At 41.4% G+C, this 18,739-nt stretch overlaps 1 protein-coding gene across 1 annotated transcript in view; it reads left to right on the top strand.

Moving 5' to 3' along the window:
* DNMT1 (DNA methyltransferase 1) overlaps positions 1-18,739 on the top strand; it is a gene marked incomplete at its 5' end in the record, with an annotated part of 62,907 nt that continues 44,168 nt past the window's right edge. The window contains 11 exons of the mRNA XM_081845939.1: positions 1-122; positions 1,051-1,101; positions 1,159-1,201; positions 1,328-1,435; positions 3,168-3,444; positions 4,223-4,295; positions 5,268-5,367; positions 5,703-5,743; positions 15,275-15,326; positions 18,303-18,386; positions 18,468-18,577. Coding sequence (XP_081702065.1) covers positions 1-122; positions 1,051-1,101; positions 1,159-1,201; positions 1,328-1,435; positions 3,168-3,444; positions 4,223-4,295; positions 5,268-5,367; positions 5,703-5,743; positions 15,275-15,326; positions 18,303-18,386; positions 18,468-18,577 — 1,061 coding nt within the window. The remainder of the gene's footprint in view (positions 123-1,050; positions 1,102-1,158; positions 1,202-1,327; positions 1,436-3,167; positions 3,445-4,222; positions 4,296-5,267; positions 5,368-5,702; positions 5,744-15,274; positions 15,327-18,302; positions 18,387-18,467; positions 18,578-18,739) is intronic.

Here is an 18,739-nt window from a genome sequence, read left to right as displayed (position 1 = left end):
ATGCTTGACTTCTTCCCGGGTTCTTTGTCCTTCTTGGGCTTGGATGACCAAATTCTAGTGTCAGCTGAGGGAGACATCCATTTTCTCACTCTGTGGAAATGTATTGATTTCTCTTTCTCGAGGTGAGGCTTCCTGAGCTGGTGGGGAGAACCAACCAAGTGATGCCAACCCAGCCACAGCCATTAACAGGGCTAGAATAAGGGAGATGGAAGTAATATTTTATTCTTTCAGCCAACTTAGGTATCTCCTTATTCTCTACAGTAAGCCAGGTGGCTCTTGGGTACTATTGACAGATGACATAGAATCATAGAATCATAGAGTTGGAAGAGACCACAAGGGCCATCGAGCCCAACCCCCTGCCAAGCAGGAAACACCATCAGAGCACTCCTGACATATGGTTGTCAAGCCTCTGCTTAAAGACCTCCAAAGAAGGAGACTCCACCACACTCCTTGGCAACAAATTCCACTGTCGAACAGCTCTTACTGTCAGGAAGTTCTTCCTAATGTTTAGGTGGAATCTTCTTTCTTGTAGTTTGGAACCATTGCTCCGTGTCCGCTTCTCTGGAGCAGCAGAAAACAACCTTTCTCCCTCCTCTATGTGACATCCTTTTATATATTTGAACATGGCTATCATATCACCCCTTAACCTCCTCTTCTCCAGGCTAAACATGCCCAGCTCCCTTAGCCGTTCCTCATAAGGCATCGTTTCCAGGCCTTTGACCATTTTGGTTGCCCTCCTCTGGACACGTTCCAGTTTGTCAGTGTCCTTCTTGAACTGTGGTGCCCAGAACTGGACACAGTACTCCAGGTGAGGTCTGACCAGAGCAGAAGACAGTGGCACTATTACTTCCCTTGATCTAGATGCTATACTCCTATTGATGCAGCAGATAAAAGAACCTGAGACATCTGGAGGGGTCAGGTTCTCCATTTCTGCCAATAAACGCCGCTTCCCCCTGAGTCCTATTGCCCAGGCATGAGGGCAGCAGGGAGACGTGTGTTGGTGTCCCACATACTGCTGCCAAGCCCCTCTTTCCCCCTTCCCTACCCCAGTGTCATCCAGGAGGTGAAATACCACCTGTCTCAGCCCTCTGAAGCTCCCTTGTAAGAGGCTGTTTCCTAATGAGGAACTGTGTTTGTTTTTGTTTGTTTTTTAAACAGGCTAAAAGATCTAGAAAGGGATGAAGATGGTCTTGGTGAAAGAGTGAGTGCATGAGTGTCCCCCTCCCCCTTTTAATGGAGAGTCATGCCAGTGCCTCCTTGCAGCCACCCCCTGAGAAGGTGTGAGTTGCCAGTTTAATATGCTGTCTGTCTGCCTCTCTGTCTTTAGGAATGTGTTAAGGAAAAACTGAGTCTGATGCACGGCTTCTTGCAAGCCGATGTTCAGAATCAACTGAAAGACCTGGAGACCAAGTTTCACAAAGAGGAGCTTTCAGAGGTAGGTAATTATTGGGATGGGTCAGTTCCTCCTGTTCCATTCAGATACCGTTCTGTGGGTTTGACTGTGCCTTCCTTCCCAGTTGGATGGGGATGATTTCTAAAATGAGAAAGGTTCTCCAGTTTGCTGCAGTTATCAACTCATTTATTTCTTTTTTTCAGGTGGGGAGATAATAACTTCATTCACTCTTGATCTAGCTAGCAGTGGGGAACAAATATATATATATAATGTATATGTATATTTATGTATTATATTCTGCTGGGCAGATCAGATGGTTTGTGGGGTAACGTGGCAGCAAAAGACTTGTTTTCCGGTTCCACACTTCCCTGCAGACCACCTGATGCACCTGGCAGCAAAATAATAATAATAATAATAATGATGATGATGATTGATTTTATTGCTTGCTTGCTGCTGTAGGGCGAATTAGGTGGTCTATGGGGTAGCATGGCAGCAAAATTAAAATGGCACCTAGACATTTTGTTTTGGCGTCTAGAACACAAGTCCCAGGAGCCACATGATTCCTAGCTTTATATAAATTGTTTTTTTTAAATCTAAGGCAGATTGTAAATTCCATAGATTGCTCTAGATTGCGCTAAATTGTATGACTCTGCATACATAACTAGGATGATAACTCCACAGTATTCTGTTGAGACAATTGCCAAAACAATAGATTTCTGCTTGTCTTTTTCTATACATATTCAAGGACACTGAGCCAGATCATTGCATTGTAGGCTAAGGGCTATTTCACACAGTGTTTGAAACTCCCATTATTCTCGGCGCATTTTGTGACTGGTAATTTCATTAGCTCGAGCAGTTTCTGAGCTCTGGGTGCAGTACTGTGCCTAAGATTTCAGATTAAAACTGCAGAGTGGAAGGAAAGGAGGACCTTTTTCTGCCTCCCCACTTCTAGCTACTATCTGAAGCTTGGAGAAGAGACCCTCTTAAGAATATCAGGGGGGTGGGCATGGCTTTGTTTTTTGAAATCTTCAGATGAGAACTAGACAATGTGAAACATGAATATGAGATTTTAGCTGCAGTTCATTCATTTTCAGCCTTGTATTCTTGTTATAAAAAGTGTGCCTAGGCATTCAATTGTTGCACCCATAACCTAGGTTTAAGGTGCCATTTAGCTCCCAGCCTTCGTATCTGTTTCTAACACTGATTTCATACTCTGGCCTGGCATCTAGACTCTGTAGTGTTGTGCTGTAAGAATAAGTGTGTGTGTGTGGGGTATTATTATTAAATTTTGTATACCACCCTACATCTATAGATCTCGGGGCGGTTGGCAGCATACTTATCATGCTATTGCATGTCCAAAATATTGTGTGAGTGAAAGGATATATGTGTAGATTTGACTATGATTTATATCTTGGCCAGGCAGTTCATCTGCTGTAAAGGAGCATGGACAGATTGTCCACTGTGTTCCACAGCTGGGCGATAATCCGATTTATTGTCTGAAACCGGTATGGCATTCACATTGCACTATCGGTTTCAGACATTTTGAGCTGCTGATACGTCTTGGCTCCCCATCCGCCATGTATTGGCAGCTCAAATTGCCTTCACTGGATCTGGCAGGTTCTGTCTTTCCTCTTTTGCTCCCGGAAGAAAGACGCAGCAGGTGGAGCCAGGATCTCAAAATTTCTTATCTCCCCCCTCCTCCTCTGCAAAGTCCATTGATGTGCCCAGAATATGTGCACTGCACTCAGCCTGTTCCTCTTTCCCTTTGCTGCAGGAACTGTACCTGGCCAAAGTCAAAACCTTGCTCCACCAAGAACTTGCTTTGGAGAATGGAGATAGCCTGGAGCTTGGCCAGAAACCCAACGGCTGCACAGAAAATGGTGCCTATGGCAGTGATGAAGAGCCTGAGAGAAGAAGCAGCAAGGGAGAAGAGGACAGCACCATGGAGGTGGAGGAGGCAGCATCGTCTTGCTCCTCCACACCATTGGCCTCACCCTCTGTGCCCAAAGCCCGCAGGGGTAGGAAGAGCAAGTCCAACAGTGAGAACAGAAGTACGTCATTTAGAGACTTGATTTAACATGGCTCTTGGGAGTCTCCACTACTTTGACTCTGGATACATAGCATAAATGGCAGGAAAACCAAAGCCTTCTGGAAATTGAGGGTGTTTCTCTCCCCACTCCCACTTACTATTTAGGTTTCAAATAAATGAGGGCAGATGTGGCATAGTTACTTCTGTAGACTTGTTTGCCAGAGGTTGGCCTTTGACTAGTTTTATTAGCGGAGCATTGCAGGTTCTCATTTACGTTCGGCCTGGACAAATGAGCCATCTGCAGGATCTGCTCCTAGCTCCTATTCATGAATTGGCTTGCTGTCTCCTTGCATACAGATAGATTTTCATCCTGCTTTAAGAGCGTGAACCTTTTTTTTTTTTTTTTTAAAGGAAAATAGGAAGTGATGACAACGATAATGATGATTTTGAGAATGCAAATTCTGTTTCAAAATTCAACAAGCCTGATAATGAACATTTTGAGTCCCTTCCCTTTTTATTTTTCTTTCCCTTTGGTGAAAGCATCAGGGTCCTGTGACATCTGGAGGGCACTGTGTTGGGGAAGGCTGCTGCAGATAGTGATGGCAAGCTCTTTGTAAGGAATATATGCAAGCAAGTCTGTCCTTCAAGTCTGTTTCAGATTAAGATTCTGCAGTTGGTAATAGAAGATGGGCTTGGCTGGGGGGGCGGGGAATCTAATCTGCTTTAAGCACTTTGAAAGCAGCAGAAACCTTTTATGTATGGTAACTGCAACTGATTCTATTTTTTAAATTAATCTGCAGAATCCCCAAGCAGTTCAAGGATCACACGTAGTTCTGTCAAGCAACCAACCATAGTAGCTATGTTTTCCAAAGGGTGAGTAGGTTGTGTGTAAAACCTGGTGTGACTGTTCTTTTGTGGGTTTTTCTTAAAGATTCCTTTGCTTATTTGACTCTCATCCCCCATACTGCTGCCACCTTTTACTCTGATTTCCTCATTACCACTTACATCAAGGTGGTTAACATTGAGCACTGAATGGTACAGGTGTTCATGTGAGACACGGAGCAGCCAGGTGACCTGGGGAAAGAAACATCAGGCAAGTGGACCTCTGTTGGAGATCAAGAATAAAAGAGCAAGAAGATCAAGTACAGTCGTACCTCGGAAGTTGAACAGAATCCGTCCTGGAAGTCCGTTCGACTTCCAAAACATTTGGAAACCAAGGCGTGGCTTCCGATTGGCTGCAGGAAGCCGCGTCGGATATTAGTCGAACATTCACTAACTGGAACACTCACTTTCGGGTTTGTGGTGTTCGGGAGCCAAAAGGTTCGACTTGCAAGGCGTTCAACTTCCGAGGTACGACTGTATATAAAGAGGAGTGGAAAAATTTTGTGGAATATTTGGAAAATAACTGTAAGGCAAGTGAAAATGTTAGCAGCATTAAGGTAAATTCAATAGTATAACACACAGTAGAGAGAGATAATTGCCGGGGGGGGGGGGGGCGGACAACAATGACTAAAATGGATTTTTTTGGTTCTTAGAATATGCAGAAAATATGGGAAAATTTAAAGAACCATGGAAGGGGAAGGAGGGAAGTTGATGAATGTACAGCTACAATGGTGGATATTTAATGATGGAAATGTATATTTGATCATTTTCAATAAAAATCAATTAAAAGAATTAAATTAAAATGTCACATTTCCATGGCTATCCAATTCATGCTGCGTTATCTGAACATGGTTTGTAAAGTTAAAACCCATTTATTTTTTCTTAGCTTTCCACCTTTATTAATAAGCACAGTGAACATATTGTCAAAATAACGTTACCTAAATTAATTCCTTTTTGCAATAGATCCAATAAACGCAAATCTGAGGAAGTGAATGGAGACCTGAAACAAGAAATTAGTGTAGAAAATGAGGAGGAGGAAGAGGAGGAGCAGCCCGGAGAGAAGGTAAATGCTGATTGCTTTACTAGTTTACTCCACCACCACCAGAATGCTTGAAATGTATGCATGAAACTTCTGAATTCTCACTTGCATTTGGAATTTTGGATTTAATATTGCTGTTTCACCCTGGAGTGGGGATAAATTATGGGCCCTTGAAAAGCATTTGCCAGCTTGGTGCCCTCCAGATGTTTGGGACTGCTGTTCCTGTCAGCCTGATGGGAGCACCTGGAGGCTTCCAGGGGGGTGACGGCTGTCCTAGAAGGTTAATACTTCACACCTAATTTTAAAGAAAGAGAAAATGTTTCTTTCTTCTCAATACCATCTTCCTTTTTGCTCTGAAGGAACAAGATGAGAAAAGAATCAAAATAGAAGCCAAAGAAGGGTAAGTGACTGGGCGCATGAGATCTCATCAGCTTTCTCTGCATGTATGTTTGCTAGCAAGAAATGTAACCATTTTCATCAATGGATACGAAAAGCAACACTCTCTTTTTGTTTTTGGGAACATACTTAGGCCAAAACTAAACATTTATGACACATGACCACCACAGAAAATGATAGCTAATAATAATAATAATAATAATAATAATAATAATAATAATATTTATTCCCCACCAATCTAGCTGGGTTTCTAGCAGCACATATAAAAACATAGTAAAACATCAAACGTTAAAAACTTCCAGAAACAGGGCTGCCTTCAGATGTTGTGTAGTTCTTTATCTCCTTGACATTTGATGCGAGGGTATTCCACAGGGCGGGTGCCACTGCCGAGAAGGCCCTCTGCTTGGTTCCCGGTAGCTTCACTTCTTGCAGTGAGGGAACCACCAGAAGGCCCTCGGAGCTGGACCTCAGTGTCCGGGCTGAATGATGGTGGTGGACACGTTCCTTCAGGTATACATGACCAAGGCCGTTTATGGCTATAAAGGTCAGCACCAACATTTTGAATTGTGCTCGGAAATGTATTGGGAGCCAGTGAATATTCTTTAAGACTGGTGTTATATGGTCCCAGCGGCCACTCCCAGTCACCAGTCTACATGCCGCATTCTGAATTAGTTGTAGTTTCTAAGTCACCTTCAAAGGTAGTCCCATGTAGAGCGCATGTCAATAAGCAGGAGATAGCCAGAGCATGCACCACTCTGGTGAGACAGTCTGTGGGCAGGTAGGGTCTCAGCTAGTGTACCAGATGGAGCTGGTAGACATTACTCTGGACACAGAATTGATCTGCACTTCCATGGACAGCTGTGAGTCCAAAATGACTCCCAGGCTGCTCACCTACTCCTTCAGGGCAACAGTTGCCCCATTCAGGACCAGGGAGTCCCCCACACCCATCTGGCCCGTCCCCCAGAAACAGTACTTCTAGTCAGGATTCAACCTCAATCGGTTAGCTGCCAACCATCCTCCAACTGCCTCCAGACACTCACAGGATATTCACTGCCTTCACTGGTTTCAGTTTAAAGGAGAGGTAGGTCTGGGTATCAACAGCGTACTGGTGAAAACTCAGCCCAAACCCCCTGATAATCTCCCCCAGCGGCTTCATATAGATGTTGAAAAGCATGGGGGAGTGGACAGAACCCTGAGGCACCCCACAAGTGAGAGCCCAGGGGTCTGAACACTCATTCCCCAACCAATTTCTGGACACGGTTCCAAAGGAAGGAGCTGGACCACTGTATAACAGTGCTCCCATCTCCTTTAGTCAGTCCAGAAGGAGGTCATGATTGATGGTATCAAAAGCCGCTGAGAGATCCAGCAGAACTAGGAAACAGCTTTCACCTATGTCCCTAGCCCACCAGAGATCATCGACCAGCGTGACCAGGGCAGTTTCAGTCCCATGATGAGGCCTGAACCCCGATTGGAAGGGATCCAAATGGTCCACATCCTCCAGGCATGTCTGGAGTTGTTCAGCGACCACATGATCAGTCACCTTGCCCAATAATGGATGGTTTGAGACTGGGCAATAGTTAGCCATATTGGCCAGGTCCAAATATCTACCTACCTATGGCCCTCCCTCAATCCAGTTTCCAAAAATCTAGAGCAATTTACCTGAGGAGACTAGGACAGTTTGCTGTTTACAGACTAGGGGTGATGGAGCCAAACTTAAGTGATGCTTAGAGAAGACCCATCAAAATCAATGGCACTTGACCAGGCACAGGCAACCTTGGCTCTTCAGATGTTTTGGGACTACAGTTCCCATCATCCTTGACCACTGGTCCTGTTAGCTAGGGATCATGGGAGTTGTAGTCCCAAAAAATCTGGTGGGCCAAGGTTGCCTATGCCTGCACTTCAGTGGGTTTGACTGAGTCTAAATCCAACACTCAAGCCACTGGTGGTGTGGGAGACCAGGGTTGAAATTTCCACTCAGCCATGATGTTTTCTGGCTGCTCTTGGGCCAGTTACACTCTCTTAGCCTAACCTACCTCACATGGTTGTGAGGATAAAATGCAGAGGGATGAGAATCACACATGCCACCTTCAGCTCTTTGGAAGAAAGGGGGGATATAAATGTAGTAATTGTAGTAGTATAGTGATGATGATGATGATGATAAATAGATTTCCTGAGGGTCACATGCCAGTGTTGGGTGTGGCAAGAGTTAAAAGCAAGGAGTTCGCCCCTTCTCTCCCCCCCCCCCATTGAGCAGCTGGAAGGGAAACGGGTTGTTCTTGCTGGAGGCTCAAACTGATTTCTTGCAGGAAGCTTTTGAAATTGGGCTGAGAGCTGCTGGCTGCTCACCCACCTCTGCCAAGAGCGGTGCCAGCTGCAAATAAAAGGTGCAGTGGGAGCAGTGATAGTTCATGTTCTTTTGAGCTCTGGCTGTCTGGTCCGAAGAAAAAGCAACCCTGTTGCACTCCTAAAAATGAAAAGAAAAAAAAGCCCTGTAAATGTTGCCTCTGGCATGAGGAGAGAAATGAAGTATCTCCATATTTTGGAGAGTGGCTGCAGTGGGTGTTTGGATTATACAAAGCCACTCCTCCTTGGCTAGCTTCAAACATCTGTACAGATGTAATAGTTAGCTCTGTGATGGGAAGAAAGGAGAAATTTGCATGTATGAGGTGCAAGGGAGAGAATCGGCTCCTTCCCTGAATCTGGTCTTCTCTAGATGTTTTGGACTACAGCTCCTGTCAGGCCTAGTCAGCATGGCCAAATCTCGGATGTTGGGGTTGTAGCCTAAATTATCTAGAGGGCCTCAGACTGATTGCCCTACAGAAAAACCATTGTTTAGAGACCAGGAACATCAGGAATCCCAACCAGGAAGTCGCATAGCTGTTGCCGGAGAGCGCTGACTTTTTCCTGTGGACAATTTGATCCTAAACAACTACCCGTGAGTAGAACGGAAAATTGGATTTTTAAACGTCTTAATTTGGCACCGAAACGGGGAGGTTTAAAACAGGAAGTCCGCCTTCCCCTTTTGTAAATAGACTGAAGCAAAGAGGCTGCAAGCTAAAGTCTCGGAAAGTCTTCTGTAAAGGATTAAACTTCCATCGGTTAAAATCACTACCCCCCCCCCTGGAAGCAGGAGAAGAGGAGGGAAATTTTGGATCGCGTAAGCCTGCAGGAGAGAGAGCAAAGAAAGATAAATTACCACCGCTTTGAACCTGGAAAACGGGCTGCTAGTAAGACTGACGTTTTGGGAAAGTTCATTGACTGTGAATAAAACGTATGTGGACAGATAGCTAAATAAGAGAAATTTATTGTTTCCATTGTCTCCTTCTGCGTTTAAAAAGGAGTAAAAGTAACTGAAAATTGAAACTAATTTTGTTGCTTGAACTGTGTTTAAAAGGATTGATACAAATAAAAATTGTTTCCCTCTAGAGGGAGCCTTTGAAACTGTTACAGGAAGGCAAATCCGAATTCTTTAAAAAGTTGCATGAGATTTTGCTGGACTACATGGATTCAAATATAATTTTGATGGGAGATATGAATGGAGTTGTCTCTACAAACATGGACAAAGCACAAAGACAAGTAATTTCTAAAGACGGAAGGCTACCAAAAACATTTTTTGAAATGACTGACAATATGGACTTAGTTGATATTTGGAGATTAAAAAATCCTCTTGAAAGAGAAGGAACCTTTTTTTCTGAAGCCAAAATGACCTGGACTAGAATTGACCAAATATGGGTTACTAGAGGACTGGCATCGAAGATTAAAAAAGTGGAAATCTGCCCAAAGACTTGCTCTGACCATAACGCCGTGAAGATGGAGATGAATCAAACAACAGCTGGCACTTTCAGATGGAGGATGAATGACTCATTATTCAGAGATAAAGAATTTTGTAAAAAGGCCCAAAAAACACTAAGAGATTATTTTGAAATTAAGATGAGGACTAATGTGGAAAAAAGAGTAATCTGGGACGCAAGCAAAGCGGTTATGAGAGGTTTCTTGATACAACAAAATGCAATAAAGAAGAAAAGCCAAAACGAGAAAAAGGATAAGATATTAGAAAAAATTAAAGAAGGAGAAAAGAAATTGAGATCAAAACCAAAGTCTCAGGAGATCTTGAGAGAAATTAAATTATACCAAATGCAATATATGAAACTGATGAACCAAGAAATAGAATGGAAAATTAAACAAATGAGACAGAAAACGTTTGAATCTGCTGATAAATGCGGGAAATTTTTGGCTTGGCAATTGAAGAAGAGACAAAAACTAAATACAGTGACAAATTTAGAAGTGGATGGAAAGAACATTAACAACCCAACTGAAATTAGAAGCTGCTTCCAGAGATACTTTAAACAACTATATGCACAAGGGCCAGAAAAAGAGATTGATATAGAACAATTCTTGAAGAAAAATGGGATGAAGGAAATTTCATGTCAGGACAAAGTGCTTTTGAATCAGAAAATAACTGAACAAGAAATAGAAGGTGCCATTCAAAACATGAAACTGGGCAAATCTCCGGGACCTGATGGACTGACTTCCAAATATTACAAGGCTTTAAAAGAATGGCTAATACAACCTTTGAAGGAAGTCTGTAATGAAATCCTTGAGGGGAAAGAAGCACCTGATACGTGGAAAGAGGCTTATATCACGCTTATACTGAAGACAGAGACTGAAAAGACCCAACTTAAGAACTACCGCCCAATCTCTTTATTAAATGTGGATTACAAAATTTTTGCTGACATTTTAGCTAAGAGATTGAAAAAAGTTTTGATGGGGGAGATTCATAGGGATCAATTGGGCTTCCTCCCGAGAAGACATTTATCAGATAATGTAAGGAACATAATAGACATTTTGGAAATGTTAGAAGTTAATATAAATACAAAAGCTGTTTTGATATTTGTGGACGCGGAGAAAGCCTTTGACAATATTTCTTGGACCTTGATGAAGAAGAATCTCCATGGGATGGGGGTAGGCCAAGGTTTTGAAAACGGTATAGGCGCAATTTATTCTGAACAAAAAGCAAAGCTAATTGTAAATAATATTATTACAGAAGAACTTAAGATAGAAAAAGGGACACGTCAGGGGTGCCCAATTTCCCCACTACTTTTTATTTCGGTCCTGGAGGTTTTGCTGAACATGATAAGAAAGGACCAGCTGGTTAAAGGGGTTCAGGTCGGAGCGAGACAATATAAATTGAGAGCATTTGCAGATGATTTGGTACTTACATTGCAAGAGCCGGAATCCAGTACGAAAAGGGTTTTGGAATTAATTCAAGAGTTTGGTCAAGTGGCAGGATTTAAATTAAATAAATTAAAGACTAAGGTATTAGAGAAAAATCTAACAGTAAGAGAGAAGGAGAGGTTTCAGAATGAAACAGGTTTAACAGTGGTTAAGAGTGTAAAATATTTGGGGATTAATATGACAGCTAAAAATATGAACTTATTTAAAGACAATTATGAGAAATGTTGGAACCAAGTGAAAGAAGATTTAGAAATTTGGTCAAACTTGAAGCTTTCTTTGTCTGGTCGAATAGCAGCTATTAAGATGAATGTATTGCCTAGAATGTTATTTTTGTTTCAAACATTGCAAATTGTTGATAAGATGGAGTGTTTTAAGGGATGGCAGCGAGATATTTCTAAATTTATCTGGCAGGGCAAAAAGCCCAGAATAAAATGTAAGATTTTAACTGATGCAAAGGAAAGGGGGGGATTTGCCCTGCCAGATTTGAAACTTTACTATGAATCAGCAGCTTTCTGCTGGTTGAAGGATTGGCTGCTCCTTAAGAACACAGACATTTTAGATTTGGAAGGTTTTAATAACTTTTTTGGGTGGCATGCATATTTGTGGTATGACAAAGTTAAGGTTCATAAAGGTTTTAAAAATCATATTGTCAGGAAAGCATTGTACAATGTTTGGATCAGATATAAAGACCTACTGGAGAGCAAAACTCCAAGGTGGCTTTCACCAATGGAGGCAAAAGCTGTGAAAAAACTCAATATGGAGTGTATATGGCCGAAATATTGGGAAATTTTAGAACAGGAGGGTAGTAACTTCAAACTGCAGAGTTTTGAGAAATTAAAGGATAAAGTGAGAGATTGGCTCCACTATTACCAAATAATGGAGGTTTACAAGATGGATAAGAAAATTGGCTTCCAGGTGGAGAAATCGAAATTGGAAACAGAATTGTTAGAATCCAATACTAAAAATTTATCAAAAATGTATAACTTGCTGTTGAAATGGAATACGCAGGATGAAACAGTTAAATCAGCTATGATTAAGTGGGCGCAAGATATTGGTCATAACATTATGTTTGCTGACCACCGGCATGAAATTTACGGCGTGTAACGCCTTGAGAGAAAACATTATGAAAATGATCTATAGGTGGTACATGACCCCAGTCAAGCTTGCAAAAATTTACCACTTGTCAGATAACAAATGTTGGAAGTGTAAAGAAAATGAAGGCTCATTCTTTCACCTCTGGTGGACATGCCCAAGGATTAAGGCTTTCTGGGAAATGATATATAATGAAATGAAAAAGATGTTTAAATACACTTTCCTGAAGAAACCAGAGGCCTTTCTCCTGGGTATGGTAAGCCATGTGGTGTTAAAGAAGGACAGAACTTTGTTTTTGTATGCCACAACAGCAGCAAGGATCCTTATTGCAAAGTATTGGAAGACATCAGATCTACCCACTCTGGAAGAATGGCAGATGAAGATGACAGACTACATGGGACTTGCAGAGATGACGGGCAGAATCCGAGACCAGGAGAAAGAGACAGTGGAAGAAGATTGGAAGAAATTTAAGGACTATCTTAATAAATATTACAAGATTAAAGAATGTTAGGTTGACATGGACTTAAAAATATTGGTTTTCAGAGACATTAGAGTAAGAAAAGGAATGGAATTAGTAAAAAAACTTTTGGGAAATAAGGGAATGGAGTTGCTGATGGGATAATGAAACTAGAATACAAAACGGTGAGGTATGAGGAAGTCGGGGAAATACGGTTGAGAAAATAAGTTTTGAAATTATACTTGTTGTTTTTTGTTTGTGTTTGTTTTCATTGTAGTTGCTTTGTATTTGTATGTTCTTATTGGAAAATTTAATAAATATTATTTTTTTAAAAATGAAACTGTTACAGGAGTGGAGCTGGGGGGATTACCAGCTGCAGAGATAAAAAATTATGAGAACCAGGGATTGACCTTGGATTGGTAAGAATGTCGACAGAAGAAGCCTTAGTGATTGCATTTTGCAAGATAAGTGCTTCATTGGAACAGCTTCTTAAGAAGACGGATGTGATGACTTCTGCTCTGGTCAGACCTCACCTGGAGTACTGTGTCCAGTTCTGGGCACCACAGTTCAAGAAGGACACTGACAAACTGGAACGTGTCCAGAGGAGGGCAACCAAAATGGTCAAAGGCCTGGAAACGATGCCTTATGAGGAACGGCTAAGGGAGCTGGGCATGTTTAGCCTGGAGAAGTGGAGGTTAAGGGGTGATATGATAGCCATGTTCAAATATATAAAAGGATGTCACATAGAGGAGGGAGAAAGGTTGTTTTCTGCTGCTCCAGAGAAGCGGACACGGAGCAATGGTTCCAAACTACAAGAAAGAAGATTCCACCTAAACATTAGGAAGAACTTCCTGACAGTAAGAGCTGTTCGACAGTGGAATTTGCTGCCAAGGAGTGTGGTGGAGTCTCCTTCTTTGGAGGTCTTTAAGCAGAGGCTTGACAACCATATGTCAGGAGTGCTCTGATGGTGTTTCCTGCTTGGCAGGGGGTTGGACTCGATGGCCCTTGTGGTCTCTTCCAACTCTATGATTCTATGATTCTATGATTCTATGACTATCAAAATTGACAATTTGGGACAAAAAGTGACTGATTTGGGACAAAAAGTGAACATCTATACAGAAACTATTCAGGAATCGTTTCAGGAATCTACTTTGACATGGCAAATTGTTGAGAAGGCAAGGGAGAAAGTTGTTGTTGAACCTAAAGTAATACAAGTGGAGAGAGTCCCAGTCTTACAGAGGCAATTTGATGAATATAAGTTGTTGCCTTCTATGACTGAATTTAGAGAAAGTCAGATTTTGAGGATTGGAGCCCTGCTTGGATTTGAGAAGTAAAGTTGGATAGATTCCCTCATGCAGGGATGTACTGACCTTTGGGATTTGGACTTGGGCCAGGAGGAGATTGGAGTTGTGGGGACTTTCAGTTTTGGAAGGATTTTGAAAGACGTCCTGAAACATCTTTTGGACTTTAGTGCTAACTACGGAGATTTGGCTGACTTGTCGAGAAGGAATAAAAACATTGCTAGGTTGGAGCCTCCCCGAGATCTACTCCTCGGCATCAAAGGCAGGAAATTAAGAACAAGATCAGCAGAAGACAAAGTAAAGTGCATGTATAAATATGAAGAAGATCTGCAGAAGGGACTTGGAAAACAGTTAAGAGCCTCGGACAGAAGATCACCAGGTTGATGGACCATATGGAATAGACGGAAAGGACTGGCAGAATCCGAGACCAGGGAGAAGAGACGGTGGAAGAAGATTGGAAAAAGTTTAAAGTTTATTTATAGAAATACTGTAAAATTAATGAGTGTTAGAAAAATGTTGGAATGAAATTATATGGCTTTAGTAGAAATGTTATAAGGAGCTAAGTATAAATAAGTATTATGGTATTAATGGAAGATAAGGTTAAAATAAGTTAAGATAATTATATGATAGAAAATAGAGAAAGAGGGAAACGAATTGCTGAAATAATTAATAGAAGTGGAATACAAAAAGGGAGGTGAGAGGAGGTCGATGAAATGAGGGAATGAAAGATAGGGCATTGAAATGGTATGATGTATGTTTTTTCATTTTTTATGTTTAATTTAATGTGTTAATGTTGTGTTGAGCATTGTTTATATACTGTATTGTATTGTATTTTATTTCTTTTGCCTTTTTTCTTTTTCTTCTTTTTTTGGTAAGGTTTAAAAGTAATAAATATTATTTTTTTAAAAAAGGAATCCCAACCAGGTCAGAAGCGCTTTGTTTTCATTCCTTAGGCTAAATAAAGAAACACAGAATATTGAAATGGAGCAGTCAGTCTCTGCCCTGTTCATGCATTGATGGAAGTGAGAGTAGAGGGTATAAAATGGCTCCTCAGAATACACAGTTTCTTTAAGCTGAAAGTGTCTTTGTACAGTGGTACCTCAGGTTACATACGCTTCAGGTTACACACTCCGCTAACCCAGAAATAGTGTTTCAGGTTAAGAACTTTGCTTCGGGATGAGAACAGAAATCGGGCTCCAGCGGCGCAGCGGCAGCGGGAGGCCCCATTAGCTAAAGTGATGCTTCAGGTTAAGAACAGTTTCAGGTTAAGAACGGACCTCTGGAACGAATTAAGTACTTAACCCGAGGTACCACCGTATATGAAAGCATTTTACTGCATGGACTTATCAAAGTCTCTGTATCCAGTGACTTAAACAATATTATTCTTGTGATAGCTTATATTACCCAACTTGTTGCACTGTGTGAGGGTTTTGTTTTGTTTTTTGCCCAGGTCTGAAATAAAAGAAGAAGCAAACCAGGTTAAAACTGTGCCACCTGTTAAGGTCAGTAAGTGTTGGTTTGTTTTGTATGTGGTTGGAATACTAGACATTTGTGGTGTGCATATGCACACACTCCGCCCTGGAATGACTGGAACATCAACAGTTCAAGAAGATACTATTTTTTCTGATTTTCAGGACAGGCATTTAATGCCTCTGTCAGGTGGAACTTTGGGTGGGTTCAGATATACCACATCAGCATTGCTCTGATACCATATCTTGGCCTTGGTTTACTGTCTTTAAGAGCAGAAAAATAGTGGAGCGAAACAATACAAACTTAAAGCTTTTGCAGATGACCTAGTTTTGACCCTGCAGGAGCCAGAATCTAGTACGAAAAGAGTATTACAATTGATACAGGACTTTGGTCGGGTGGCGGGATTTAAATTAAACAAACAGAAAACCAAGGTGCTGGGAAAAAATTTGACAGACATAGAGTCAGAACGGTTTCAGAGAGAAACAGAATTAACTATGGTTAAAAAGGTAAAGTACCTAGGGGTAAACATAACAGCAAAAAACCTGAGTCTATTCAAGGATAACTATGAAAAATGTTGGTCTGAAATTAAGAGAGACTTGGATAGTTGGACAAAATTGAAGCTTTCTTTGTTAGGCCGAATTGCTGCTTTTAAGATGAATGTATTGCCAAAAATGTTGTTTTTGTTTCAAACATTACAGATTCTGGACAAAACGGAGTGCTTCCGGAAGTGGCAGAAAGATATATCTAAATTTGTCTGGCAGGGCAAAAAGCCCAGAATTAAGTTTAAGATATTAACAGATGCGAAAGAAAGAGGGGGCTTTGCCCTGCCAGACTTAAAGTTGTACTATGAAGCCGCAGCTTTTTGCTGGCTAAAAGACTGGCTACTTCTCGAAGACACTGACGTACTGGACCTGGAAGGTTTTAACAATGCTTTTGGTTGGCATGCATACTTATGGTATGACAAAGTTAAGATCAATAAGGCCTTTAAGAACCATATTGTCAGGAAAGCAGTGTTTAATGTCTGGACAAAATATAAAGACTTATTGGAAAATAAAACTCCAAGGTGGCTTTCACCTCTGGAGGCTAAGGCCCGAAAAAGACCCAATATGGAGGCCAAATGGCCAAAATATTGGGAAATATTAGAAAAAGATGGAGACAATTGGAAATGGCAGAGTTTGGAGAAAATGAAGGATAAGGTGCGAGACTGGTTACATTATGCTCAGATTAAAGAAGTTTTTAAAAATGACAAAAAGTTAGGGTTCCAGGTGGAGAAATCGAAGTTAGAAACAGAATTGTTAGAACCAAAGACCAAGGTACTATCTAGAATGTATAACTTGCTGCTAAAATGGAATACACAAGACGAAATGGTTAAATCGGCTATGATAAAATGGGCACAGGACATTGGGCATAACATTATGTTTGAGGACTGGGAAAGGTTGTGGACCACTGGGCTGAACTTCACCGCATGTAATGCTCTGAAGGAAAATGTTATGAAAATGATATATAGATGGTACATGACCCCAGTTAAACTTGCCAAAATATACCATTCGTCTGATAATAAATGTTGGAAATGTAAAGAAAATGAAGGAACATTCTTTCACCTCTGGTGGACATGCCCTAAGGTGAAGGTCTTCTGGGAAATGATATATAATGAGCTGAAAAAGGTATTTAAGTATACCTTCACAAAGAAACCAGAGGCCTTCCTTCTGGGTATTGTCGGCCAGAAGGTGTTAAAGAAGGATCGAACATTTTTTATGTATGCAACAACGGCAGCAAGGATTCTCATCGCAAAAAACTGGAAAACTCAAGATCTACCCACACTGGAAGAGTGGCAGATGCAGCTGATGGACTATATGCAACTGGCCGAGATGACTGGCAGAATCCGTGATCTGGGAGAAGAGAAGATGGAGGAAGACTGGGAGAAATTCAAGATGTATCTACAAAAACATTGTAATTTGGTTGAATGTTAAGAAGGATGCTAGATTATAAAAAACTGGCCACCACTAAACTAGATTTAAATTTGATGATAAGTGAGACTAAAGAAAATATAAATTTTTTTGGAAGAAGTGCTAGATTATATTTGAATGAGTGGACATGAGATTGTAAACAAGTTGATAATTTGTTTGGAAAATTTTTTAACGATGTAAATGGGAGCGGGAGACGTGAGGGAGTCCAAGGAAGTGATGAAATTGTTGTGATAGAAGTAAGATTGTTTATTATGTGTGCATTTATATTTAAAAACCTTAATAAATATTTATAAAAAAAAAAAAAAAAAGAGCAGAAAAATAGTGAATGAATGTGGCATAACTTTGTGTGTTTTGTTCTTAAAAATGAGTCGGAAAAGCAGCTAAGCATTTGGAAGGGCTCCATAAATGATGGCCGGTACAGTGGAATGGAATGTAAGGACTGATGAAATCCTGCCTCCCCCTTTCAGCTAGATTTAGCCAACTATGAGTGAGCAATCCCTGCATTTTCTAGAAATGCCACTTATGCACATGAAACCTGTTGGGTATCCTTTCTGGCTAGGTACCAGTGACCCAGAGCAGTACAGTAACAGCTTTTACACCAGGGATGGGGAACTCTCTTGCCCTGCAGATGGTGATGGACTCAAAGTCTCATTATCACTGACCACACTGTCTGATGGGAGTTGGAGTCTAACTACATCTGGAGAGATGCAGGTTCCCTGACCCTGTTATCATCCTTACCCAGCCTGGTTCCCTTCAGATGTTTTGGGCTCCTGTTTCCCATCAGCTCAGCTGGCATGGCCAGTGATCAGGAATGATGGGAATTGGAGTTCAGCAACATCTGGAGGGAACCTGTTTTTAATATGATTTTTGTAAGTGGACCTATAAATGTTTTACTTTGAAATGGTAGGGTCTAATGTCACTTAAGTAACAAATTCCCAGAGTTATTCAGCCACATCACAAGCTTATTGGCAGCACCATTTTTAGATCCTGGTTACCTGAATTCACCACCTTGCATTTTCTCCTTATATCTTTCTCTTCCAGACCACTCCTCCCAAGTGTGTTGAATGCAGGCAATACCTAGATGACCCTGATCTCAAGTTCTTCCAAGGAGATCCTGATGATGCCGTAAGCCCATCCTTTGCAGATGAACAAAAAGAATTCTATCTTGCTGGTATATGTCTAGAATAAAATTTTGTATCTTCCTAGCTGGATGAACCCGAGATGCTGACAGATGAGCGCTTGTCCATCTTTGATGCCAACGAAGATGGGTTTGAGAGTTACGATGACCTGCCTCAGCACAAAGTGACTTCCTTCAGGTGAGGCCTTGTGCTGACTTGCCATAAAGCAGGGCTGGTTAACTTGTGGTCTTCCAGTTGTTACTGTTGGACACTGGCTCCCACCAACCCCAGCCAGCATGACTAGTGGTCAGGGCTGATGGGAGTTGTAGTCCAGCAGCATTGGGAGCATGCCACATTAGC

The sequence above is a fragment of the Podarcis erhardii genome (assembly GCF_964252035.2).
Source record: "Podarcis erhardii genome assembly, chromosome: 17".
NCBI lineage: Eukaryota > Metazoa > Chordata > Lepidosauria > Squamata > Lacertidae > Podarcis > Podarcis erhardii.
Note: the sequence above shows the minus strand (reverse complement) of the source record. Positions and strands in the feature narration are given on the sequence as shown.